The 27,602-nt window shown below is 43.9% G+C and overlaps 1 protein-coding gene across 8 annotated transcripts in view; it reads right to left on the bottom strand.

The window, feature by feature from the left end:
* FMNL3 (formin like 3) overlaps positions 1-27,216 on the bottom strand; it is a 160,626-nt gene extending 133,410 nt beyond the window's left edge. For all 8 annotated transcript variants that reach the window (XM_042449794.1, XM_042449795.1, XM_042449796.1 and 5 more), the window contains exon 1: positions 26,989-27,216. In XM_042449794.1, the coding sequence (XP_042305728.1) occupies positions 26,989-27,138 (150 nt within the window). In that variant the 5' untranslated portion in view covers positions 27,139-27,216. The remainder of the gene's footprint in view (positions 1-26,988) is intronic.
* Between the last annotated feature and the right edge of the window lie 386 nt (positions 27,217-27,602).

The raw sequence follows: 27,602 nt of genomic DNA, 5'->3' as shown, positions 1-27,602 counted from the left end.
GACTTATACGTGCGATTGACTTATAATCAAATATGTAAGGAATCCCTTTGCCAGTTTATGATGATGATGAAGAAGAAGAAGCCATTTACATTAGCAAAACAAATACTTTTTTTTAAGTCTCTTCTAGTTCAGAGTCCATTATGGGAGAAAGAAAGGATATGGATCAAATAAATAAATAAATAAGCAAACAAACAAACAAACTTCTCCATAATACCCAGCAGACTTAAACAGCCATTCCCATGCACAGAAATGAGAAAAAGAAAGACAGGTCAGGAATGGAAAAGATGTAAAATAGTTATATAGTCTTTTGAAGAAGTCTGATACATAATCTTTAGAAATAATGAGAAGAAAGTAAATGTAAATAGCTTGTCTTAAATATTTTATTAACCATTTTAAAAGAAAATATTCTGTTATCCTATTGCCTCCCAGTTTTTCTGGGGAAAAGGCTTTGGGGAAAATGGGGAAAGAATAGGGATCTCCCTAATTTTTCCATGTCTGTTGGGGAATGGGAGAGATAGCAAACGCCAGGTCTAGCAGAGAAAAGAAACAAGCTACTGGTAAGTCTTCTTTGTAAAACATATAAAAGTATTGTTACTTACAGTGAATGCAGGTTAGTATCATGCAGGAAGAGAGTGTGGATAAACAAATAGGAAGCTTCCATGAATATATGCTGTACCTAAACTCCTAGATTAGCATGCAAACTAACAATTAGCAAATATATGCATGTAAAGGTTGCTAACTTTAACAGTGTTTTCCTAGGCCTTCAAATCTGTGAATTCAAATCTGTATGTGCCTTCAAGTTGCCTTTCAATTTATGGTGACTTCATAAATTCCATAGAGCTTTCTTAGAGGCAAGGAATACTCAGAGGTGGTTTTGCCTGTTCCTTCCTCTGCAATACAGCCTACAGTACCTGGTATTTGTTGATGGTCTCTCATCCAAATATTAACATGGGCTGACCCTGCTTGGCTTCCAAGATCAGACAGGATCTGGTGCATTTTGTGTATTTAGGCCCTTCATATTTGTACACCTAACTACTGTAAAATGCAATGTGAGAATGTCACAGTACATGCACATATTTGTCAAAGGCCTAGGACTGGCTGAAGCTACCTGTGGAGTGTCATCACAGATTAAGACCACACAATAAAGCTGCCTCATCTTGATTTCTCCTCCCTTTGCCCTATGTTGTAGCATAGCTATGTTGTACATTTCCCTGCTCTGCATCACTGGCTGATGCTGAGGCAGGAAATACACAATGCTGCTGTGACATCATGTGGTAAATATTAATACACCTAGTGTCTCATGACATATTGCTTTTCTTACAGTGGCTAACAAAGGTACGTTGATACATAAGGTGTAAAACTTGAAGCTTAAAGATGTTCAGACATCAGACTGGTGAGGTTGCAGAACTATATAAAATATGACGTTGTTAAAGCAGGGTGTAACGTAGTGGTTAAAGCACAACTTGAGAACTGTAGTTTCTAGTCTCCACAGGGCTATGAAATACACTGTGTGACCTTGGGCCATCCTCCACTTTTTCAGCCTGATCTACCCCACAGAGCTGTTGCACAGATGAAGTGGGGAGAGGAGAAGCCACGAATATTATCTTAAACCCACTAGAGCAGGGATAGGCAACCTGCGGCCCGCGGGCCGGATGCGGCCCGGCGAGGCCTTGGGACCGGCCCCAGCCCAGTCCTGCCGCTGATTGCCACCAGGACCTTTGGGGGGCAATTGTCTATAGAAACCTCAGAAACATTCATTTATATTAACATTTTAAAAAAAAAACCAGCAAATTTTTTCGTGTGTCCTCCATTTTTTAAAAAAAAGTGTCTTCCATTTGAAAATTTTGTCCTACATTTGTCCTGGTTTATTTATATATTTTTTTTTAATAAATTATTTACATTATTCTATTTTTTTGGCTTTCGGGGACCCCCAGCGTTGTCTGCGGGAACCCGGCCCCCGGCTCAAAAAGATTGCCTACCCCTGCACTAGAGGAAAGGCAAAGTAAAAATGTAACAAACAATCCAAAGAAGCACTATACTGTACATTCCTGTGTAGATAGATTTTTACAATCAATTCAGTTGCATTATACTGAGTTTGGCTGGTCTTTGCAGCATAGTATTACTTGAAATGATAGTAGGCCTACAGGATGAATAGGGTTTTGTTTGTTTTTTTGCAGCTTTGGAAATGTCAAACACTGATGTGTGTGAAGCATGTGTCCTATCAGTAAGGTATGGCCTTCACAACTGGGGAACACTCCAGCAGTAAACAAGTCAGTGGACCCAAAACTAAAAGGGCACGTCTGGGCACTGTCGGGACTACCACATGTTACACATTAAATGGGCGAGACTAACATTTTGCTTCATGAAGCAAAAGCTAAGATGGTGTCCTGCCAGAACTCCTCTGCCATCACCAAGATTGCAGTGAGAGTTCACTGCTAAAGGGCCTGGGGAGAGTCCATCTTCAGTTCAAAAACAAAATCTGACCAGACTGCCAGCAGAGTCATCCCTAAAGCCAGCAGGTTGGCTTATGCAGCTGGCAACAGGCTTCATAACACATATAGATCTGTCCCCAGACATAGAGACACAGCAACAGGAGGAGGGAGTTGCCAAGGACCAGTCACAAGCCTTCCACTGCTGTAACCCACTGGATAACTTTGGACAAGTCACAATCTCTCAGCCTCAGAGCTTAGCAATTGCAAACCCCTTCTGAAGAAGCTTGCCAAAAAAAAAATCATGATAGGTTCGCATTAGGGCCACAATATGTCGAAAATGACTTGAAGACACACACTACAACCAACATCATAAATACCTATAGTCTTAATCTATGTGGCATTTTGATTTTGGAGCAACAAATACAAATTTTGTCCCTACACATAATCTTCTGGGAAATGTTCTTGCAGAAGTCACACTGAAAGATATCGGAGGGATGTACAACAGCAGTGAGGACTGAACAGAAGGACTTCTCGGTGGCTCATGGGTCAGATGATCTGACTTACAGTTAGCTTACAGTTGTAAACCGCTTAGACAATGCTTAGGCGGTATGAAGCAGTATGTAAATGAAGCTTGTCTGTTTGCTTTGTTTGACTGTTCCTCATTCTGCCGCTCTTAAAAATACCACAACTCTACCTCAACAACCTCAATAGCCTTCTGATTGTTATGAGGCTACATAGACAAACCTCTAGAAAAAGAAAGATAGATAGGTCTTGCAACACTCTGGAAAGCACGTTTCCATTGCAATACATAATCAGTCAACACATAACCAAGCTGCCTGAAGACAGTGCATGCATTTTGCCCTCCAAAACTACCCAGAAGTCATAATCCCTCCACTTGGAATATCTTTTTAAAGTCTCACCATATAGTTTGATGGAAGGGATGTGCAGGACAATCCAGTCCAAGCCCCTGCTAGCATAGAAATCTGCCATAAATGCCCCCTTGAGATACAACCATCTAACCTCTGTTTTAAAAACCTCCAATGAAGAAGAGTCCAATGCCTTCTGAGTTAGACCATTCCATTTATCTTGCCAATGAATAGTCTTCATATTAATAACCACCATGTTGACCCACAAGGCAATACACTGCACTGTCACAAACACACTTGTTACTGCACCAAAGCTTGGAAATGTTATTTGTTTGGATAACAGCTTCCAGAATCCCAGACAACGTGGCCAATGCCCACGCTACATAGCAATAGCAATAGTGAATACATTTCTATACTGCTTATCAGTGAACTAGTACTCCCTAAATGGTTTACTGTGTAAGCCAATTGTCCCCAACAAGCTGGGTACTCATTTTATCAACCTACGAAAGGATGCAAGGCTGAATGAACCTTGGAGTCCTCCTCTAGGATCAAACTTACAATATTGAGGGTGCAGTACAGTGTGCCCGCACCATACGCGGGTGCGCCATATGCGGCCTTGAGCATATGCGCTCAAGCCGGGGGCGTGCGCGGGGCGGAAGGGGCGGCGCGTCCCATTCAATTGAATGGGCGCGCGCGCCCGTTGCGCCCCGTGCGCACCAGCGCCATCGCGCACGAGCCCCATTGTTTCTAATGGGGCTTGAGCATAGGCGGAATTCACCTTACGCGGAGGGATCCGGAACGGATCCCCCGCGTAAGGCGAGGACGCACTGTACCAGCATTTAACCACTGTGCCACCAGGGCTCCTTCATGTAGGATTCTGGGAAGTATCATCTCAAAGGGTAACTTCTTTAAACTCTGGTTTCAACCAGCAGATTATAGGATCATCTGCACTGCAGAAATAATGCAGTTTGACTCCACTTTAACTACCATGGCTCCATCCTATGGAATCCTGGGATTTATAGTTTGTTATGACACCAGAGCTCTCTGAGAGAAGGCTAGCTATCTCACAAAACTACAAATCCCAGAATTACATAGCACTGACCCATAGTTGTTAAAGCTGTTGTGGCTCGTGTGCTGCGCCCATAACCCTTGCTGGGACCTATGGAAATGACACGCAGTGTCCACCACGACCACCTGCAGAGTTCAACCACGTTGACAAGACGCCAAGAAGAAGGAATCTGTGAAGATGTCTTCAACTAATAATGACTCTTACAAGTCTTCACTCTAAACGAGGGCTTTAATCTTCCTTTGCAATATTTACAACATAGATATACACAGTGTTTTGGACATCCGTCTCTAATACACACTATTTACACCAACCAACAATAACACAACCTCTGAGGCAGCCACATTAACACACAACCATCTCACTGCCTCTCAGTAACAGACACAGCCTACTCATAGGCACCAACTGTCTCTCAGTAACAGACACAGCCCACTCTCTGAGGCACCAACTGTCTCTCTCTATCTCAGTGACAGTTGAGAACTGACAGTTGACAGTTGCATCAACATTCTGATGATTCCCTGTTTGAATGCTGACACATTAGCTGCCACTGGAGCTCCAAATTATCTGCACAACAGCTCCCCCTAGTGGCCACACCAATGTCATTTCCTGACAAAAGCAATGTCAAATAGTATTATTTCTACCATGCACATGAGGCTTATAAAGTGCTGCCATTTTACTTGGAAACAAATGGAAATCCCTGAGCAATGGGAACGCTGAACACTTGCATCTGCTGCTGGTGAAGGGCCTAGGATTCTCTGTCTCAGTATTTCTCTAGATGTTTTGGATTTCATCTCCTCGAATCCTTCTGGGAACTGAAGCCCAAAACAACTGGAGGACCAATAGTGGAGAACCACTGAATGGACAGGTTGCTTACCTGTAACTGTAGTTCTTCAAGTGGTCATCTGTGAATCCACACAAATGGGTTATTCTGTGCCTGCACAGCAATTTCAGATCCTACTGGAATCTCTAGGGAAGACTTTTTAGCGGTAGCTCCGCCCACCCTTTATATAGGCTTGGTGTCTTCCCGCCCTTTCTCAGTTCAAACAGTCTGCCATAAGAGCAGACAAGGAAGAAAGCCCAGAACATGACAGAGGGAAGGATGGGTGGGATTTATGTGGATTCGCAGATGACCACTCGAAGAACTAAAGGTACAGGTAAGCAACCTGTCCTTCTTCATGGTCTCTGCGGATCAGACAAATGGGTTAGACTGACAAGATGAATTTATCCTGGAGAAGGGCGTGTCCCAGCAATAAATAAAGCTATTAAACCAAGAAAACAGTGTTATTGTGTGTCATTTAACAGTTGCCAACTAACCTCAATGTGTTGCAGAAAGAAGCACAGCTCTGCCAAAGCCTACCTCACAACATGGTCTGGTATCAAGTCTGTAATGCTTGATAAAAGTCAGCGGTTGTGACCAGACTGCAGCCTTACAAATGTCCTCCAAGGGGATGCCAGACAGGAAGGCAAAGAAAGTAGCTACCGCCCTGGTTGAATGGGCTCGAATTCGAGCAGGGAGAGTCTTCCCAAAAAGTTTATAAGAGAGGAAGATAGTGGAGGTCACCCACTTAGAGAAACACTGGGGGGTGACATGCAATCCCAGCTTAGGGATGGAGTAACAGACAAAAAGATGTCGAGAATGCCTCGAGACCAAAGTCCTGTTGAGGTAGAAAGCCAGAGCCCACCTGACATCGAGAGAGTGGAGTCGATGTTTGGCGTCGGTGGTCGGATTCAGGGCAAGGGTTGGAAGAACAATGTCTTGGTTGAGATGGAAGATAGAAACTATCTTTGGCAAAAAGGAAATGTCCGGTCTAAGGACAACCTTATCCTTGAAAAATTTAAGGTAGGGAGAGTCAGCGCAGAGGGCACAGATTTCACTGGGCCGGTGTGCAGAGGTCAGTGCAACCAAAAATGCTGTCTTCCAGGTGAGGAGTCTAAGGTCACAGGAAGTGAGGGGTTCAAAGGAAGCTGTGGACAGAGCTGCCAAGACAAGTTGAAGGTCCCAAGTTGGCGCAGGGGCGGCAGTTGGGGGCCTGAAGTTGAAGAGTCAGATGTTATGGTGGCCCAAGAGTGGTAAAAATGGCCCAAAGGGGGGCAACGGGGTGAAGTACACTGGAAAACTTCAAAGGCGCCGTTTGCCTTGGTCAGAATCCATCTTTTGGAAGGGCTATTTGTATTTGGATTTTGAGTGGCGTTTTCCCGATGAGGACGCTGTTGATAGGGAAAACGCTGTTGTTGGAAATCAGAAGGTTGATTGGTCCTACCCTGGTTGGGGGTGGGGGGTGGGATAGGAAGATCTTTGCCATCCAGAACAGCATTGGTATGGGTGGCGAGACCGAGAAGTTGTCAAGGATGACATACCGTATTTACGGGCTGTCTTTCTCATCTTGTTTTTGAAATCCAATTTTTCGTCAGTGTCCTTATGGAAAAGGCATGAAACATCAAAAGGGAGCTCTTCAATGGCCAATCTGGCCTAGGGTGACAGGTCGGACGATCTCAGCCAGGCATGGTGATGTAGGGCAACAGCTGCTGAGAACTGTCTGGCGGCACAATCAGCAGAGTGTCTGGCCAAGATGATCTGTTGAGTGGCCAGAGAATGTGCCTCGGCATGAATTGTAAGGGCCAGGCATTTCTTTTCCTCTGAGAGGTTGTCATAAAGAGAAGAGCACGTTCTCACAAGTGCTGTCGGTAAGCGGCCATACAGGCTGCATAGTTAGCAACTTTGAGGTCTAGGATCGCTGAGGCATAGGACTTCCAAGCCATGAAGTTCAGTTTGTGACCCTCTGTGTTGTTCGAAATCAAAGCCGCTTTCGGGATAAAGCAGAGCTGAGAGGCTTCCACAATAACCGAGATAGGACAGGGGTGCTCAAAGAGCCAAGAGTCATCAGAGGGGGTGATCTTATACAAATTGTCCAACTTCTTGGAGAGCAGTTGAGAGGAAGAGAAGACAGTTCAAGAACATTTAACAATTTTTCACATGGAGGGTAGGAATGAGATCAAAGCGGGGGTTGGAACCCTGCCCTGGACACGTTCATTGATGGGGTCAAGAGCTTTGGCGTCGATGTGGAGAACCTCGACACGCAGAACTCTGCCCATTTGGATCACTCGTTCAGCAAATTATTTGACATCATCAGAGGAAGTAGCCGCCTCAGGAATTGTGAGGGCCTGGCTGAGGTGAACATGGGAATAGTCTGATTCTGAGTAGTCAGGCGATTCGGATAAGGTCAAAGAGGTCTGAGGGCAGGCCTTGATGCAAAGGAGAGGTCCAGGTGGCAGAAGAACAGCAGCAGGAAGACATATCAGAGATGGAAGAATACGTGGCTGATCAGCATGGGACACCATGGAGGAAGAACGGGACTAGGGGCCACTGCCGAAGCGGAGGCTGTTTGGGAGGGAAGCCGAGTTTCCTCAGTACTGCGGGATTTCACAAACTGTCCAGCTCGAACTTCTGAAGGGTCGAGGGGAAGATAGTAAGTTCCCATCTGGTAATCAAAAATGAGGTCTCTATCAGAGGGTTCTGGGAGACCATAAGAAAGGTCTTCCTCGAGTTCATCATCGAAGTGGACAACTTTAGAGGTTTGAGAGAGATGTTCCACAGGGATGCATTGAGATGTCGTCAAGTCCGGATCAGGGAGTTGACGAGAAGAAGCTTCAAGCTCTGCTTCGGATAATTGGTAAGGTTGAAGGAGCTCCTGAGGAACCAGGAGAGACTCAGCTCAAGTGGAGAGCGGAGGTCCTCTCGGGATGGAAGAGGTGTTCCAGAATGAGCGGGCGGCTGGCCGCAAGGCAGCAAGCCTGAGTCCATATTGATGGGAGGTAAGATTTGTTTGGTACAGGACCGACGGTCGGCCTCCGAAGATATTGAAAGGTGAGACTTTTTGTCTTTATGATGCGAGGAGTCTTTGCCCTTGTCCTTAGAAGACTTATGTTTCTTTTTATTGGACTTGGAGCCGTCTGAGGATTTTTCCGCTTAGGGGAGGGCAGCTGCCCGGATCATCAGTAGCTTTGTGTTTCTCCACGGTGGGAGACTGCGGAACCTCAGCGGAAGGTATGCCCTTGGCAGAAGGAGCCTTGACAGTGACCTTAGAAGGAGCAGGAGGCCTCAAAATTTGCGCATAGAGCAAAGAGCGAAGGTGCATCACTCTGTTCTTCCTGGCCTGTGGTTTAAAGGCCTTGCAGTGAGGGCACGTAGTGGCCATCCTGGCTGGGAATCTTTCCTCTGCACTCGGTGCATCTTTTGAAAGAATGCGAGGACATCGTCAAAAGCTGATGGAGGAGACAAGAGAATGGTCAAACAAGCCCAAAAATACTGTTAGAGTCCAAAACAAGTCCAAATCACTATCCAAAGAGAAGTCAAAGCTGAAACGAGGTCAAAAGCGAAAGCAAAGGAAGGAGTGAATTCCAAGCGAGGTTCCCTGTGCTGCTCACATGGGGGATAAAAGGAACCTATATAGAAGGTAAGCGGAGCTACCGCCAAAAAGTCTTCCCTAGCGATTCCAGTAGGATCCGAAATTGTTGTGTAGACGCAGAATAACCCATTTGTGTGATTCGCAGAGACCACAAAGAAGAACTTCTATCCCTTCTCCCATCCAGCTAGAGAGGGGGACCCCATCCTCTGAATTCAGCTCAAGCATACAGCTCTCTGTCTTTTCTCTGCCAGCTTCCCCATGCCTGTAAATATATATGAGGTCTCAGTAAATATATATATATATATATATATATATATATATATATATATATATCGCAGACTAGTACGTTTTGTGTGCTTATTTATAAGAGTAATATATATTTACTGAACATGTTTATAGCCTGGCCTTTGTTCTACAAGAGAACAAAAGGCAACAAAGATGGGATTTGCAGGTGGTCTCCCATTTAAGCACTGAGCAGATCCAGGCCTACTTTTATTTAGCAAGATTACTGTATTGTGGGCTTTCAGACTTAATCCACCATGAAGGAGATTTATATCCACCACACAGATACCATCTCCGACAATGACTCTCCTACAGACCTCACAGTTTCTGCAGTTTACACAGCCATTCTGCTAACGCATAGCTTTCAATCCTTTGTATTGCATTGATGCCTTCAGCAGCTGTGTTATTTGCAGGAAGTGAACATATGAAACTGGCCTTATACTGATGAGATTGGTGCCTTTAGAGCATTTAGGCTCCAAGTCAATAAAAGTAAAGATTTGCCCTTTGGCAAGGTTGTCAAGTCATGTCTGACTGTAGGGGGTGATGCTCATCTCCATTACTAACCTGAGGAAGCCAGCATTGTCAAAGATGATTCTGTGATCATGTGCCCAGCATGACTAACAGAACACTGTTACCTTCCCACCGAAGTGGCATCTATTTATCTACTTGCACTTTTACATGCTTTTGAACTTCTAGGTTGGCAGAAGCTGGGACTAGTGACAGTAGGTCACTCCATCACACAGCACCTGGGCCTCAAACTGCTGACCTGCCAATCTTACAATTGTCAGAGTCAGTGTCTTAACTGCTGAGCCACCACTTCCCTATTTAATACAACCCAAGTCAATACTGCTATGGAAATTAGGCTTCAAAATATATATCAAATGTCTGTTGTCACATCAACACCGGGTGGTGAAGTATAAGGAAGTGTGAGCATTGTTCCTCTCTCTCTCTCTCTCTCTCTCTCTCTCTCTCTCTCCCCATGTTTATGGAAATTCAATGTGCCTAATTTGGAATTCAGCACAGAATCCTCAGTTCTGAGAATCTTAGCTGTCTTTTTGGGGATGGGGGGGGCAGTACCCAACCAAGCTTCTAACTCTTTAATACTGTGAATATGTGTATCAGGGGTGCCTGGTGGCTAAGGAGCCATAGAGGAAACTAAGCAGGATTTCCCATGGCCAGAGGGCGAAGCTTCAGTGAACTGCATAATTCTTTGTTCCTTCCTGCAGTTGGTGAAAGCTAATAATCTGTTCAAAACAAGCAAATACAGTACATGCAAAGTCATACGATCAGTACAAATTGTGGATCCAGAAATTTTAAATCTGGGGCAACCCAGTGCCTTCTTCGTTTTGTTTACAGTGCATTTATGGTAAATTTCTGTAACTCCCTTTTCTTCTCTCTTCTCCCTAAGTGCTAAATAAAATCCCTTTCACGTTGCCTAAAACATTATGTTTAAAGATGAATATATTATGCAAATATATGCAAATGCATTGTATTTTCATAATTTGTCTGTTAGCATTAGCAACCTATACTCACTAATTTCTAGTTTGCCTGTTTGAAGATTTCCTGGGTGGTTTTTTGGCTTTCCATACTCTCTCTCTTCCAGCATCATTCTATCTCCTTCCCTCTCTCGGTTCCACAAGACCCTAAATTTGCTCATGGACAAGTACTGTATGAAAAGCTACTTTGATATGTTTTACAAAGAAGACTAATCCTATTTATTTTCTCTGCCAGATCCTGCACATGTGTAGGTGGGCATGGGACTGGTTATTGTTCAGCTTCTACCTTGTCATTTGATTAGTTTACTCTGCCTGAGAGATCCACTACTGTTCTCACATTTCCCAACACTATCCTGTCAAAAGAGGTGTATAGTGAGCTCTCCACTTTTGTTCAGGTTAGGGATGCAGGACCCTCATGAAAGTGGAAAAACTGCAAATAAAAAAACAGGGTTTTTTACCTGAGAGAATACTTCTCTAGGAATTTCTAGGTCTTTCCACACAAGACTGTGGTCAATATCTGTCAGAAGTTGATCATAGAATTGTGCTGGAGGACCTACAAATGCCTAGAGGATTGTTGTCTTTGGGAATCTTTAGGTCCTCCAGTACAACTTCTGGTGGATGTTGATCACAGAGTCATACTGGAGATCCTAGAGATTTCTAGAGATAACATATTTATCAAATCCATGTATGATCAAATCCACAGAAATCAAAGCTGCAAATGTGGAGGGACAATTGTATGTTTAAAATACTTGGACAGCATGAAGGACAAAATGACTGTTCTTCCAAAACCAAGTTATAGGATTTGGACAGAGAAGAGCAACATATGGTCCTGCAGATACTGCTGGTCTGCGACTTGCATCAAACCTACTGACTGCTAAGGGTCACAATAACATCTTGAAGGCCGCCAAGTTGCACATCTCTGAAGTAGGAGAATGAAGGAAGAGAGAGAGAGAGAATGTTGTTGTTGTTGCTTTATGCCTTCAAGTCATTTCTGACTTATGGCAGACCTACTACACAGTTTTCTTGGCAAGGTTTATTCAGAGAGGGTTTGTCATTGCTGTCCTCTGAAGCTGAGAGTGTGTTTCTAGCTCAAGAACACCCAGTGGATAGTGGGTACAAAATGGTATAGGTGTTAAGAAAGTGAAAGGCAGGGAACAGTATGACTCCATACACAGTCCATTTCTTTAAAATATCCCAAACTGCTGTGTTAAGGGTTGCTGACACTCTTTGACAAGCTATATGACAATAAAACATTCTTCATTGTTACATCTTTAAATAGGAGAAATGATGTACCTACTGAATTTTACACATCTACTGAAACAGGAGTACTGCCAGAAACAATCACAACCCAGAAAATAGGAAGGACAATTCCACAAAGGATGTGTTCTGTTCTTAATACTGTACACACAAGAAGAAACAAGAGAGGGTATATGTTTTTAAAGCCAGTACCAGCACTAGAGCAGTCTGGCAATGTATTACACAGCAAAGCTGGGCAATATGATTTGATATGATTTCACGAATCACATTCCTCAACACAAGCATTTCCAGTGTTGCTACCTATTAAAACAACCATAAAACTCCAACAGTGGCTGAATTTTTCAAGCTATAACATACAGTATATATATTCCAGAGAAGAACACACAAGAAATAGAAAATATTGTCTTTCAAATATTAGGTTCAGCTGCTTCCCTGACTTGGACTGAAACATTTTCATCAAAGTTCCATATTCACTTAGCAGCAAAGAAGCCAAGCACTGCAAACTCAAAATTGACTACAGCTGGTATCTAATTATTCCTCAATTGCTATTTTCACTCATTAATTACACCCTTGCTAGAAGCTTGTGGAAGATCTGAGAGACTCTTAATGACAGGACACTGTGGGGAGGGGAGGACTCATTTGTAAAAAGCTTCTTAACTCGGTAGTGCTGAAACTCACGAAGTCCCATTCTGTTCCCAGATTTCACTTCATGTAGAAAAAAGACAAACAAATGAGCAAATAAAGCTTGAAATCTCAGTGGAAGCCAAGATGATCAAACTCTGGCCACATCATGAGGAAGCACAACTCTTTAGAAAAGACAATGATGCTAGGAAAGGTGGAGGGAAGTAGAAAGAGAATAAGAATGTGAGTTAGATTGACTCAATTAAGGAGGTCACAAGTATGAATTTACAGGACCAAAGCGGAGCAGTGGAGGACTGGGGGGGGGGGGGGGGGGGTGGGGGAGTGGGGGGGGAGGGGGGGAGCTTAGAGATGTCTCATCCACAAGGTTGTCATACATGGGGTGGACTCAAGGGCAATTAACAACAACAACTTTTTCATGCCCAAACCCAGGGATAAGCAACTGTGGAGGGGATGGGGACTATCCTCACATTACTCTCTCAATGGGCTTCAATGTTTGTGCACTGGAGGTGATGCCATGTCACTTCCAGCTGCTCTTTTGGCTGATTTTCAGTCTTTTTGCTTTTGGGGGGATGAAAAGAGTTGTGGGATGGGGGGGTCAACTGCCGAATTTACAACTAGTTTGCCTGGTTATTGTATAAAATATCAGCTGAAAATTGGCATGATTTTTTTTAAATGGGGGGCTCTGGGGACTTTGAGGGGCTTCAGGGACCACAACAGGGTTTCCAAGGACTGCATGTGGTGCATGGACCACCTGCCTGAATCTGCTTCCCCCTGAGCATAAATAGTCATTTTATCAGCTCTAGGGCAGGAAAGAAATAGACTGTGTTTGCTAAGCAGCCACAAGGTAATCGGAGCAGAACAAGCATAAATCTTCATTGCCACTTTGGCCTAACCCACAAGGCCTCTCTGCTTCCCAGAATTAGGGATACAGCCTTGAGCCAGCCCTCTTGCCTCCCATCTTGGGCACATTTCCACCTTCTCTGAAGTAAAGTCCCCTCAGCTAAGACTTTCTTGATGACATGCAGTTTCCAGGGAAGTGATGCAACATGACTGCAATCTCAGGAGCACCTCCATACTGGGGCCCGATTGTTTTGGGATCCATTGAGACTTGGCAACCCCTCTTGCTGGGCAGAACTTCCCAACTGGTTCCCCTGTTAGAATGCTCCATTTTGCTTTGCAGGGAGTCTCTCTGGTTTCCTCCACTGAGCTGTGGTGTGGCCTGCTGCTTTCCCCCTCAACGACAGTTTCCGTTCCCCCTCTGAATAGGAAGGAATTCAAGTCCCCCTGCCAGAATAAAGCCTTGGGTGTTTCTTCCAGATGGGACGTTGTATGAGTCTCTCTCCCTCTCTCTTTCTCCTTGGAAGGAAGCCGAGAGGAAACCGATAGCTATTTCCACCCTTCTCTGCCCAACGTTGTACAGAATTAACTGTGCAGGGAGGGATGCCATATGCTTCTATAACGTCATCCCGTTAGTAATTGTGTCTATGGCTGTGTGGGAAATTTAGTCCTTTGCCAGAGACAGCTCCCTTTGAAATCTCAAACCGGAAGTCCAGATTCTGAAACACAACCCAGCCAGGCAGCTGGATCCTATTGAATAAGGTTTCTTCTTTGGTTCTTTTCCTACGTGTATGTGAGAGAGAGAAAGAGAAGGAAAGAGAAAAAGAGAAGGAAAGAAAGAGACCAGATCTTCTTACATAGTACATCCTTAAAACCACCTAGGTTTGCATGTAGTGTTTTAGGCTAACATACACACACACACACACACACCTGATTCCAATGAGAAATGTAAGAGTTTTTCCTCAACAAAAACAGTTTGTTTGTTTGTTTACAAAATAAAGCAAATTGATCCTTGTATCTTAAAGCTTCTTCTTTACAGAAAAAGCCAGCTACACCTCTTGTTCAAATGAACAACGTGAGCTGAAACCATGCCTACCCAAATCTGCAGAGATGTGGCATTGATTCTGTTCTATTTAATCCAGGCCTTTGGGAATCTCAACTTTCTGTATTTGTGATCTGGCACTTTCCCACAGTTTTGGTTCCTCAGGGGTTAATCCCATCCTTCTCCAATTTAAAGCAGAACACAACAGACAGAGCAATTCTGTTCTTCTCTGTGGGACTTGTGGCTCAGATCAGCTTGCAGTTCGGTGGGTCTGCCATCTGACATGGCCATCTCACTTTGCCTCCCAGTAGCTCTGGCTGCTGCCACACTGTAGAAATAAAGGTGTTTGAAACCACTTAAATTTCCATGGCTCAGTGTTATGGAATTCTGGGATTTATCATTTGTTGTGACACCAGAGCCCTCTGAGAGAAAAGGCTAAATATCTCACAAAACTAAAAATCCCAGAATTCCATAGCACTGAGCCATAGTAGTTAAAGCAAACTCCTTTATTTCTGCAGTTTGGCAGAAGTGTTTTCACATAGTTAACTTATTAATCTCATTTGGAGGCTTTTAAGCTGAGGCTGGATGGCCATCTGTGGGGAGTGCTTTGTGAGTTCCTGCATGTCAGGGAGTTGGATTGGATGGCCCTTATGGTCTCTTCTAACTGTGTGATTCTACTATTCTTGTGTTTTATTTGAAAATAAATCCAAGCAATCAATCTTCCATATTAATAACTGGAACATGCAGGTCACTTTCACGCTATCATATCATTTTAACTGCCTATATAATTCCATCATATAGAATTCTGAGTTTTGATGTTCATGGATGAGTACCCAGAATTATAAATCCCGGGATTCCATCAGGTTCAAACACAGGTTACCATCACAGATTAGTAGCCACTAATAGTCCTATTGTCTTTGAAATGATCAGGTTAGCTTTTAAAGGCTTTTTTTAAACTGATAGCCATGATATCTTGTGATAGCAAGACCACAGTTTTAACTATGTCCTATCTGAAAAAAGTGCTTTTGTCCATTCTGATTCTCCCACCATTCAGCTTCACTGAATGATTCCCAGGTTCTAGTATTTTAAGAGTGGGGAAAAACATCTCCCATTCCACTTTATCTACTTCCTGCATAATTTCATCTCCCACTGTATCCCTCTTTTTTCTAAACTAAATAATCCCAAATCTTATAATTCCTTTTTACAGCAAGGTATTCCAGCCTCTGGATTATTTCAGTTGCTCTCTTCTGTGCCTTTTCCAGCTCAACAGTATTCATTTGAGGTGTGACAATTAGAATTGTATATGGTCTCCTTAGTCTGACAACCGTGGGGCTTTCTGGGCCTCCAGGACAGCGTAGGGCCCATTCTCCCAGCTGCCATGGGGCTTTCTGGGCCACCATGGGACTGCACATGTGTTTTTCTGGTGCACACACTTGTATGTGTGCTCCTGTGCAGTGCAATCACCAGAAGTCCTGGCCCCAGAGGTTTCGCGCACACACCCCCTGCACTGGGTAACACCAAGTTGGGGTACACCACTGGTTGTACTCTGTGCATCTGATGAAGTGAACTGGAATACACTAAAAGTTATACTACCAATTTCTTTTTTCAGATGCATGAAGAACTTGAACATGGACAGGAACAAGGATGCATTTCCAACATGTAAAGTTCACTATATGAGTGGGAAAGAGTGAGACTAAAAACACACTTCAGATAATACATAAGACAAAAATACCTGCAGCTTAAAACTATAAACTGTCTTTAATTCTATTCTTGACAGACAGGTGGGAAAGAAAATTATAGAAACAAATAAATGCAATTATAAAGCCATGTTCCTGTATGGCCACCAATTTCTTAAAAGCAACTCAGAAGCATGGTTCAAACCACAGTTGGGCTCATCCATGGAAGAATGGCTCAGAGGCACTTATGGGACATTTGTGAAATCTGTCTCAGTATATATACCAGAATGCAATAGTGCTATTGCATATCAGTGGTCAATATCAAATGTTACCTATACCCTTCAGCTACAATCCTATGATTCTTCTTTTGAAATACGATTACTTCCAAATAAGCATGTACAGAACAGAAGAATATATAATTCAGCCCTCATAAACAAGGCAGTGTGCTACAAAATATGTGTGTGATCCTGTCTCACTGGCAACATAACATATTCCCATTGACATAGCAATCTAGAGCTTTCTTATAGATAAGGTACGAATGCCCTCCAAATCTCCTTGCCCTATTGCGTAGTTAGCATAAGATGAATAAGTAAGCAAAATAAATTAAATTATGCAATTGGGCTTAGTTTGCTTGTTATTAATGGTACAGAATTTAGATAGCCTTCATCATCAAGTACCATAAAGGACAATGAGGACATAATAACTAAAATCTTATTGGTAGTCTAATAAAGACTACCAATGGAGTAGATCCATCAAATCAATGAGATATACTTTTATGTAGCCTCACCATTCAACAACTGGGGTCTGCTTTCATTGGGGCTAACCAATAGGATTGTGATCAGTGATTCATTTCCCTGTCTCATAAAAACAAAGGACACAAAATCAATAGAAGTGTATCCTTGGTTGTTGTAGGTGGCTGAGTGCAAGCTCTGTGTTTCACCAAATTCTTTAATCCAATGAAATGACTGTGATGCTCAAATGTTTGCAAGCTTCTGTGCCAGGCTGGCATCCAATAATAATTAAGGAAGAGAGGGAAAGGAAAGGAAAGGAAAGGAAAAGATGTACTTTCGGTTTAGAAAACAGATGGCTGAAAAGAGTATGGAATGATGCATTAAAAACTAATAATAAAATGGGAACCATAGCTTTTAAGAAATTGTCATCTTTTTGCATGACACAAGAACTAGAAAATGTAAGACAAAATTAACACAGAGAATCTTAAAAAATCTTTGGGGTTCCATCAACCCACAAAGCTATCAAATGCCATGGTACTGAAATGCTCTGCTGTCTAAGTAATGTTCTTGTGTGTGTGTGTGCTTTCAAGTTTCCTGTCAAGTAATGGTGACCCCATGAATTTCATAGGGTTTTCTTAGCCAAGGACTACCCAGAAGTGGTTTTGCCAATTCTTTCCCCTGAATATAGCCTACAGCACCTGATATCCTTTGGTGGTCTCCCATCCAAGTACTAACACTGACTGACCCCCTTAGCTTCCAAGATCAGACGGGATCTTAAGCCTTTTGGATATTTACAACCTAATCTTCTTCTTAGCAACACTGATACAACTGGGTGAGAGATGAGCAGTAGCTCAAGTCCTACTTTTTATGATATCCCCCCTTACCTATTATTTTGAAAATGTTATAGGGTAGCACAACTTAGCTTAATCTAAAGGGGATGAACATGCTCAATCACTCCAGTTGATTTAATTCCCCCTTTCTGTCAGTTCAACCACTGTTTCAGCCATTCAGCCACTGTTTCTTTGAATCATATGTGATTCGTATGACTGCACTTTTTCTTACTGATTAACATTTTTTTAAAAATGTCCCATGGTTTGGAGGAAGTCCAGACCAGATCAGGGAGCACTGATACATTTTACAAAACAAATATTTGGGGCAATCTGCATACCTCTACCCCATACGGTAGCACATGTAGCTATTCTGTTCCCTACACAGGGTTGGCTACTACTACATAATACATTGCTTCAACTGAGGGTACAGCAATTTGTCCAATATTAAATAGTTAGGGAACACAGATACTATGGTCTGAATAGGAGGGTCACAAGAGAGTAAACAAGATCATGAACTGGATATGCTCTGCTTTTTTAGGGCACCACAGCACTTATCAATGGGCAACAGCAGCTGGCACTGAGAAATCAAATTAATACAGCCATCTATCCCTGGTACACATGATTTGGAATGGAGAGGTCATTTGCACTGGGCTGGGAATGGACAGATCTGATTTTAAGACAAGCTGCTTCAGCACTGCAGGAAGTAGGAAAGTTGTATTGTCAGCAGATACAGACTCAGTTAGGAATGGGCTCTCAAATTCCCCCACAGATGGAACTGTGATAGGTGTCCTCCTCTCCAACAGTATAATCTTAATCCTACACAAATAAGAAAAAAATCCAACTTCTTAAATCACAAATCACTGAGACTAGAATGATAAACACTACTATGAATCTAAAGTGGCATGGTGTTGTTGTTGTTGTTTGCTTTCAAGTCATTAGTGATTTAGTGTGGTTTAGTGATTTGAGTGCTGGACTAGGTTCGGTCATGGGAACCCACTGAGTGACCTTGGGCAAGTCATATTCTTTCAGAGGATGGCAATGGCAAATCCCCTCTGGAGAAACTTGCCAAGAAAACCCCACCTTGGGGTTGCCGTGAGTCCAAAATGACCTGAAGGCACACAACAACAACAACAGCAGCAGCAGCAAACGCAAACAAATCATGGGGTTTTCTTGGCAAGATTTGTTCAGAGAAGTTTGCTATTGCCTTTCTCTGAGGCTGAGAGCATGTGACTTGCCCAAAGTCAGACAGTGGGTTTCATGGCCAAGATGGGAATTGAATCCTGATCTCCAGAGTAGTGCTTCATGGTCAAACCACTACACCACACTGGCTCTTAGCTATAAAAACTGAAGTTAACATATACAGACTGATCCACACTTTCCCAGGGCTATCTATATGTTACTCCCACACACACAAAATGTATGTGAGTGTACACACACCACACCAACATGCAAAAATCAAAAATTCACTCTGTACCAGCAAAAATAAGTCATGTGATCAGTACAATTTCATGCAAAGTAAGCAAAGCTGCATTCATTTCACTTATTTTGCAGAATCCTTTACTGTTTTCTCATTTGTTTTCATTGTTTATTCTGGTTTATAGGTTAAAATTAGGAAGAGCGTTGCACAAGGGCATAGAGACCAACATTCAAGTCACTAGAAATCTTATTCTACTCTATGCCCAATAGACTATTCTCATTCTGTTATTTCAACACACACTACTCACATGCTTTCAAGGATAACATCATAGCCACTGCAAGCTTCTTCTTTTTAAAAGAAGAAAAGAGCACTTAGGCTGCATCCACACTGGAGAGATAACCCGGGTTGGCACCGCTTTAACCCTTTTTGAGTGTGGTTCTCCTCTCTTTCTGCTGTCTTCCACCTTTCCTATCATCATTGCCTTTTCTAACTATTCATTTTTCCTCATGATGTGACCAAAGTATGACAGCCTCAGTTTAGTCATCCGTGGGGCCCGTACAGACAGGCCAAAATAAAGCTGCTTTGGGTCACTTTGGAGGTATGGTGTTTAAATGATGCATGTGTCCTAAGAATCTGGAAGCTGCACCAAAGCCATGCTCTAGTCCTAAGGACTGGAATGCAGCTTTGGCACAATTTCCAGACTCTAAGGATACATGCATCATTTAAACACCATACCTCCAAAGTGACTTTAAGCAGCTTTATCTTGGCATGTCTGTATGGGGCCCTTGCTTCCAGGAATAATTTGGGCTTGATCTGTTCTAGGACCCATTTAATTGTCTTCCTGGCTGTCTTCAGCCAGGCATAGAGTAGAATATCTTCAGCACGCTTCTTCAGATCCCAAATGAGCTGATTTTCTTTCTGTCAGCTTTTTTTTTTAACTGTACTGCTCCCACATCCCTGCATGGTGACAGAGAATACAACAGCTTGAACTATCCTCACTTTAGTGTTCAGACTTACGTCTTTTCACTATATTACAGTTCAATAACAGAGCATCTGTTTGCATGAGAAAATTACCCATTTTGTTCTCCAGTACCTTTGGTTAAAAAGTTATCAACTTGGAAAACTGCTGTCAGTCACACTTAACCTGCCTTCTCAAAACTAACACCTTCCAGATGTACTGTGCTACATTTCCCAATGTACTTGGCTGAATATACTAATGCTTTGAGTCACCAGAAGGCAGCTTCTGAATTGTTAAGCACACAATATCACATGTTGTTGTTGTTTTTTTTAAAAAAAAATACACACACACCACACTCCCTTTTGAGTTTGAGTACAGATGGAACTGTTCAAACAGCAGTACTGCAGACAGAGCAGAGAATGGAGGGAACTATGTGTCACATGCTATCAGCTTCCTGTCACAAAATATTTTCTGTAGTCAAGAAAAAAAGTCCCCTCAAAATCATCCTCCTCCTCCTCCTTCCTGGAGCAGCATCACGAATGGCTCATCAGCAGTCTCAGAGTCTCAAACATTCATATTTTATGTGTCAGTATTTAGCTATGAAAGATCATGGGATGGAGGGGAAACTCCCCCAGAAAAGACAGGAATGAGGAGGGAACCTTAGTTTGCAAAGAGAATGAGGACTCAGGGAAGCCCCTCCACCATGTCCAAGATGTACTTGGCCCTGTCTTATGCGGTATTTTATTTGAGCACAAAGACAGGCTGAAGAGCGAGTGTGGCATAGTTGTTTGAATGCTGGACTACAACTCTGAAGAGCAAGGTTCAAATCTCAGCTCAGACATGAAAATCCACAGGGTGACCTTGGGCAGGTCACACTCTCTTAGCCTCAGAGGAAGGCAAAGGCAAACCCCCTCTCAACAAACCTTGCCAAGAAAACCCTTTGGTAGCATCTCCCTAAGTTGAAAATGACTTGAAGGCACACAACAACAACTGACGACATATCATGAGGCACAAAGTATAATCAGATCAAGAGTTGCAGTGGGTCCTTTAATCAATTCCTCCAATAAATCCCACAAGTACTGTATACACTGTAACATCCTATTGTTTGTTTTGGACTCATTAAAGTTGCCATAAGTCAGAAATGATTTAAAGGCACACAACAACAACAACAACAACAACAGCGGGCTGAACTTTGACTCAAAATATGGTCAAACTCCTCTGCTTCTCAAGAGTTATTTCGATGGGGATTTGACCCTTGGTCTTTCCTCTCCTACCCCAAGACTCTACTCTAGTTCTCCTTAATCTGGCACTCTCCAGATGTTTTGAGCTACAAATACCATCATCCCTGACCATAGAGGTACTGGTTGGGGCTGAGGGGAAGTTGTGGTACAAAACTTCTGGAGGGCTCCAGTTGGGGAAGGCTGCCAAGCTGACTTAGCATTATCCTGAATGAGCTGGTAGAAATCTGGAGCGAGGAACATCAGGGCAACAGATGGGAGGAGGAGGAACACTCTTTTTAAAACTGCTTGGGGGCAGGGAGCTTTTAGCACATAAACAAGCACCTCAAAGGCAAAGATTTACCATCGTCTTGATATGGTAGCTTGTGACATACTGAGAGGAACCTCTTTTTTATAGGAGATGTTTCAAAAACATGGCACACACCTGGAGCACCCATTCAATTATCTGAAGTGTACAGTCCAATATTCTACCATCTCATTTTCTGCAAAGAAACAGCCAGCACGATTATAGTAAGGATGGGAAATCACTGGCTGTCCAGTTGTTGTTGGACTTTAGCCTTTACTAGGCACCAAAGTCAACGATGAGAGATGACAGGAACTGCAGTTTGACAACATCTGGAGGGCACTGCATTCCTCACTGGGCAGAATGTGGGATGAGAAAGAACACAGATACCCAGGATCTAATATCAACTCAGCCATGAGAGACACTTGGTTAACAATAATAATGGGCTGTTAGAGAGCCAGTGTGAGGCAGTGGTTTGAGTGTTGGACTAGGAGTCAGGGAGACAGGGTTTGAATCCCCCCACTCAGCCATGGAAACCCACTGGATGACATTTGGCAAGTCACACTCTCTCAGCCTAGGAGGAAGGCAAAGCCAAACCTCCTCTAAAAAAATCTTGCCAAGAAAACCTTGTGATAGGCTTGCCTTAGGGCTGCCATAATTTGGAAACAACTTGAAGGCACACAACAACAACAGTGGGGCACTCACTAAATGGTAATTTTCAGGAGTTTGGCTCTACGTGTTTTGGCAATACATGGGCGGCAGTTGGGGTGGGGTGACTGACAGCTCCAGCCCCAAACTCCTCTCTGACTTTAGCCTCAGACATTCCTGAATGGATCAGGAGGGAGAAGTTTTCACACATTCAGGGGCCAGAGAGGCTTAATGCAGTCAGAATCCTACACAACCAAGGAAAGATTTGGCAATACCTCCATGGACACTCAGATGCCATTATATACAATGGCATAGTAAAATGATGTCCCTTAAATAAAATGGCAAAATCAAGGTTTGCTTTTGGGATTTTTTTTTTAAATAAATATTTTCAAGCTTTGGATGGTTGAATCTGTGGATGCAGAATCCATGGATATGGAGGGCAGATTGTAATATAAACCACTGAAAATGTGTAGTTCAGCTCTCAGACCTCACTGTACTTCCTAAAAGTATCACGAGAAACAACAATTCTTTTCTTTCCCAACTTTTCAGGAGCAATCACACAAGGCCACCATTTGTTTACTGTTTGGGATTTTAACCCTTTGCAAATGAATTCCATCACTTTGGTGCTGCTGCCATCACAACTCAGGACTAGCCCACAAGTCACTGAGACAAAAGAAGGTGTGTTCCCCCTTCTCAGTAATCCACCCTGGAGAAAAAAACTAAAGTGGCAGCTGAGTTTTACTTCAACACTGCAAATGGAAAAGCACTGCCTCAAAGGCAGCCCTGACCTGCATCAGAGGGGAATGGCTCGGAAACTCAGGAAGAATGACTGGGGGATCTGCCAACTGTGGCCCTCCCAACCATCTGCTGCCTGAAGCTATTACGTATCTCATTTTGCTTAGTGGTAGGGTTAGCCCTGTCACCAAATGTTGTATAATACCTATTTTAGTGCATTTGGGAGTACAATTACACACACACATGTACTATACCCACCGTCAGGAGCACTGTCACAATCCTGTGTGAATCTGGTTTAATAACCTCTGGTAGCCTCTAATCAAGATTCTCATGCAAGATTACAACCCCCATTCTTATAGTCCTGACAGTCTTCCAAAAGGCAAGACTTAGTTTTTAAATGGGTTCAAGCTGGAATCCTAAACCCACTTCTCTGGAAACAGGCTCCACTGAAGAAGCCTTATACTTCTAAATATAAGGTTGCACTATAAGAATGTGAGTGAACTTCATTAAAGTGTATAAATTCATCCATCCAATTAACTGAAACCGACTCATAAAGTTCCCAGTACCTATCCCTACATCCACATGCCTGCCGCTAAAAAAAGGAAACATTGCCCCATTCAGAATGCTCCAAGTACCAGCCAGATCCAATTTCCTATGACCATCTACCAAAGGTTGGAAACGTTATTTTAGGACCACAATTCCTGGAATTTCCTACCCAACACAGCAAATAACCAGGCTGGCCTTGGGATTCTGGGATTTGTAATCCAAAAAGTAACTTGCCCAAGATCTGTCATTAACTCTGCTTCTGCAGAGCACCCTGAACATTCCTGTTCTCTTTCTAATAAATGCCTGTACAAACCGTGGATGACTGATCAGGCACTAACCCTTTTTATTTATAAATTAGGAGCAGATGTAAAAAGATGTGAATAACATCAACTGCAAACCAAGTCCACTGCCTTCCCCTCCAGGTATGAGCTTGAAGACTTCCAAAACACACTGCAGAAATAATCCAGTTTGGGACAGCTTTAACTGCCCTGGCTCAGCGCTAGGGAATTTGGGGAATGGTATCAGAGCTCTCTGACAGAGAAAGCTAAGTGTCTCACAAAACTACAGTTCCCAGAATCTCTTAGCATTGAGCAAGGGCAGTTAAAGTGGTCTCAAACTGGATTATTTCTGCAGTGTGTTTTGGACCATTATACATAACAGAAGCCAACCACACCGAGCCCAGGCTAGTTGCACATACGCACAGGGACATGTCAGTAACTGGCTCACAACATGAGAAAGTAAGAAGCTGTAACTGGAAAAGAGATAAGCCACAAAGTCTTGGGTGGAGTGGGATGGAGGATGAAAGAAGGAGGTGGTTAGGTATCAGAGGGCAGCGAAACCAACCCATGAATCATGAATGGTTAGGATTCCAAGGCAATGGATCTAGCAAGAGTCAAGGGTGGTGTGTTTAGAGGAAGAGATGTACACATTCCATCAAAAAGCATGCAAGGATAGGGTGCTATGCTCCTACCACAGATGCTAAGCAGAACTTGGTAATCCCTTTTTTGGACTTTCTTATTGTTGTTGTGTACCTTTCTGACTTACGGCAACCCCAAGGTGAACCTATACTGGGGTTTTCTTGGCAAGATTTGTTCAGAGGTGGTTTGCTATTGCCTTCCCCTGAGGCTGAGAGCATATGACTTGCCCAGGGTCACCCAGTGGGTTTCATGGCTGAGTGGAGATTCAAACCAGTTCTCTAGAGTCCAACGCTCAAACCATTACATCATGCTGGCTCACTTTTTGGGACTACAGCTAACAGAAATCCCCTGCAGACACTGACCAGGCTCAGTGAAGGAATCCATTAGTCACTCTGGCTGAAGGATTCTGGGAGTTGTAGTTCCAAAAAGAAAATATTTCCCTTTCTGAACCTAAAAAAAAGTGTGGGAGCAAGAATGCAGCCCTGGAAACCTGAGCATTATGGGGTGGGAGGAAGGCATATTGTTGCCTGGAGTCAAGCTGAGAGGAAAATGGAAAAAATTAACCAAGTGGAAGGAAGGGGTTTAGTTCTGAGCTTCCTGTGCAGAGTGGATAAGGAAAAAAGCACAATCTCTCTCAACTCAGTGGCCCCCTCCCCCAGATGTGACAGTTCTCACCATCTCCAGCAAGCACAGCTATTGGCCATGCTAACTGGGGATGATGGTAGTACTTGTACAACACCTCTGAAGGCATCAGTTTGGGAAAGGTTAGACAAAAGAGGAGGAGAGAAGGAAACCACTATGTACACTTTCACTGGGGATCATGGGGAATTGATAGAGGTTGTTAGCAATCATGAGGTTAGATATCAGAGGGCAGTGAGCTAGGGAAGTACAGTCATCTATATTTTCACTGGGGATCATGGGGAATTTGCAGGAAAGTATACAGTAGTTATCTATATTCTCACTAAAGATCATGGAGAACAGACAGGAATGTGTAGTTAAGCTACACTTTCACTGGAGACTATGTTGAATTGATAGAGATGGGAGAATTGGTAAGGGGAAAGTGTGGCTATCTATACTTTCACTGGGGAATTGATAGGGAGCTGAAAAGACTATGAGCCCCTTGATTCCCAATAGATGTACTACTGTACACTAGAAATTTCAGAGAGGAACTGTGTGTCTTAGATAGAGATCAGCCCAAAAGAGTGGCAGATTCTATCAGGAGGCAAAGAATCTGTGTGAGTCTGGGGATGGTAGAGGATAAGGAACTACTGAAGTATCCAAAAAGAAGAAAAAACTCCAAGAACCAAAGAAAGAGGTTAGTCTAGCAATAAATCTGAACTCCTCTCAGAGATCTGTTTCACTCTGAAGAGACCTGGGGAATAAAAGAAAACACTGGTAGATCTACCAGAAAGAAGGGCAGCACAGTGTGGGATCTTGCTGCCAAGTAGGAGACCAGCAGCGGGTAATCTGGGATAGAAGGAAATCCACCAGGATGGAAAAGCAATCAAAAGCACTCAGTCCAAGTGGATCAGATCAGAACAAGTAGAAATTTGGGACCCAACCACCAAGGCTTTAAAGAAAAACACCAAAGCAATGGAAGAAACAAACACAGGATGCTGTCCAGGAACAATGGTGCCAGGAAGGATCACGGTGATCGGGTGTCCTCCTTTTCCAGGACACGTCCTACATTTCAACCTCCCATCCAGGAGGAATCCCCAAAGGTCCTCCATTTTGAGCAAGACTAAGTAGCATGAATGTACATTTACATTAGTGTTTTTAAGCTTTTAAATTGGCATGTCCTACATTTTTTTTCTGGAAATGCCTACATCCTGTGATGCCTCGTTGTTAGGAGGACATCTGGTCACCCTGAGGAACAATAATGGCTGGAAATTTTAGGAAAAGGAGGAGCAGGATGTTGGGGGGGGGGTCAGAGAAAGGAAGGGGAGCGATAGTTGGCAGAAACGGTGGGATCAGTCTCCCCCAAAGTCAAAAGAACCAGAGGGATGGGGACTGGGCTGGCTGGAAGCGAGGTCCAAAACACACTGCAGAAATAATCCAGTTTGAGACCGCTTTAACTGCCCTGCCTCAAGGCTAGAGGAATTTCCTATCACTGCTCCCTAGTGAAAGTGTACATAGGGTTGAAACAGACTGCAGAAATAATCCATCTTGGAACTGCTTTAACTGCCCTGGCTCAATGGTAGGGGATTCTGGGAACTGTAGTTTTGTGAGACATTTAGCCTTCTCTGTCAGAGAGAGCTCTGGTGCCACAACAAACTACAATTCCCAAAATTCCCTAGCACTGAGCCAGGGCAGTGGTTAAAGCGGTTTCGAACTGGATTATTTCTGCAGTCTGTTTCAAACCATTGGGTTTCCCTTCTCTCGCTCCTCTTTTGTCCAACCGTCCCCAAACTGATGCAGTTTTGTAGTTGAGCCACATTACTGAGCCTCCTTCTTCTCTGTCAGAGAGAGAGCTCTGGTGCCCCAACAACTCCCAGAATTCCATAGCAGCCTTGAGCCAGAGAAAAAGAGTCAAAGCGGTCTCAAAGTGGGTTTATTCCTCCAATGTGGATGCAGCCTTTGTTTGCAGAGTTTGGAACGAGGGGAGGATGATGATGATGATGATGATGATGATGATGGGGAGGGAAGGAGGGAGGGAGGGAGATGGTCCCAGTCTCTGTCTCACCAGCACCAGCGCGAATCTCTCCTCCAGCTCCCCCTGGTCCGGCATGGGCACCTTCCCCGGCGGGGGAGGCATGAGGACGGACCCACCGCCCCCTCCTCCGCCTCCTCCTCCTCCGCCGCCGCCGGGCTCCCCGCTCTCCGTGTTGCCCATCCCCGGGAGAAGCCCTCCGCGGCGGGAGTCCCTCAGGAACGGAGCCGCGGCGGCGGCGGCGGTGGCCAATGCCTCCTCCTCCTCCTCCTCGCAGTCCCTCCCAGCAGGGCTTCCCGGGCTGGGACAGGGCGGCCCGCAACGCCCCCCAGGCACCGCCCGCCCTCCTCAAGTAGACGACGGACCTCTCCCGCCCAGAAGAAGGAGAACGAGGCTCCCCTCCTCCTCCTCCTTCTTCCTCCAAATTAGGCCCCTCCTCGGCCTCACAAAATGGTCTCCTTCTCAGGCGCGAGCGAGCGCCCCCTCCCACTTCGCCTCAGAGAGCCCCCCGAGGCCTCTCTCTCTCCCCTCGCCTCGCCTGAGGAGAAGAAGGAGCCCGCAAAATCTTAGCTTCTGAATCGCCCCCCCCCCCGGGCCTTTTGGAAGTTACTTGGGTCTCAAACACACTGACAGTGATAACCCACTTC

This window comes from Sceloporus undulatus, chromosome 2 (genome assembly GCF_019175285.1).
Source record: "Sceloporus undulatus isolate JIND9_A2432 ecotype Alabama chromosome 2, SceUnd_v1.1, whole genome shotgun sequence".
Classification (NCBI taxonomy): Eukaryota; Metazoa; Chordata; class Lepidosauria; order Squamata; family Phrynosomatidae; genus Sceloporus; species Sceloporus undulatus.
This window is presented reverse-complemented; position numbering and strand designations above follow the sequence as displayed.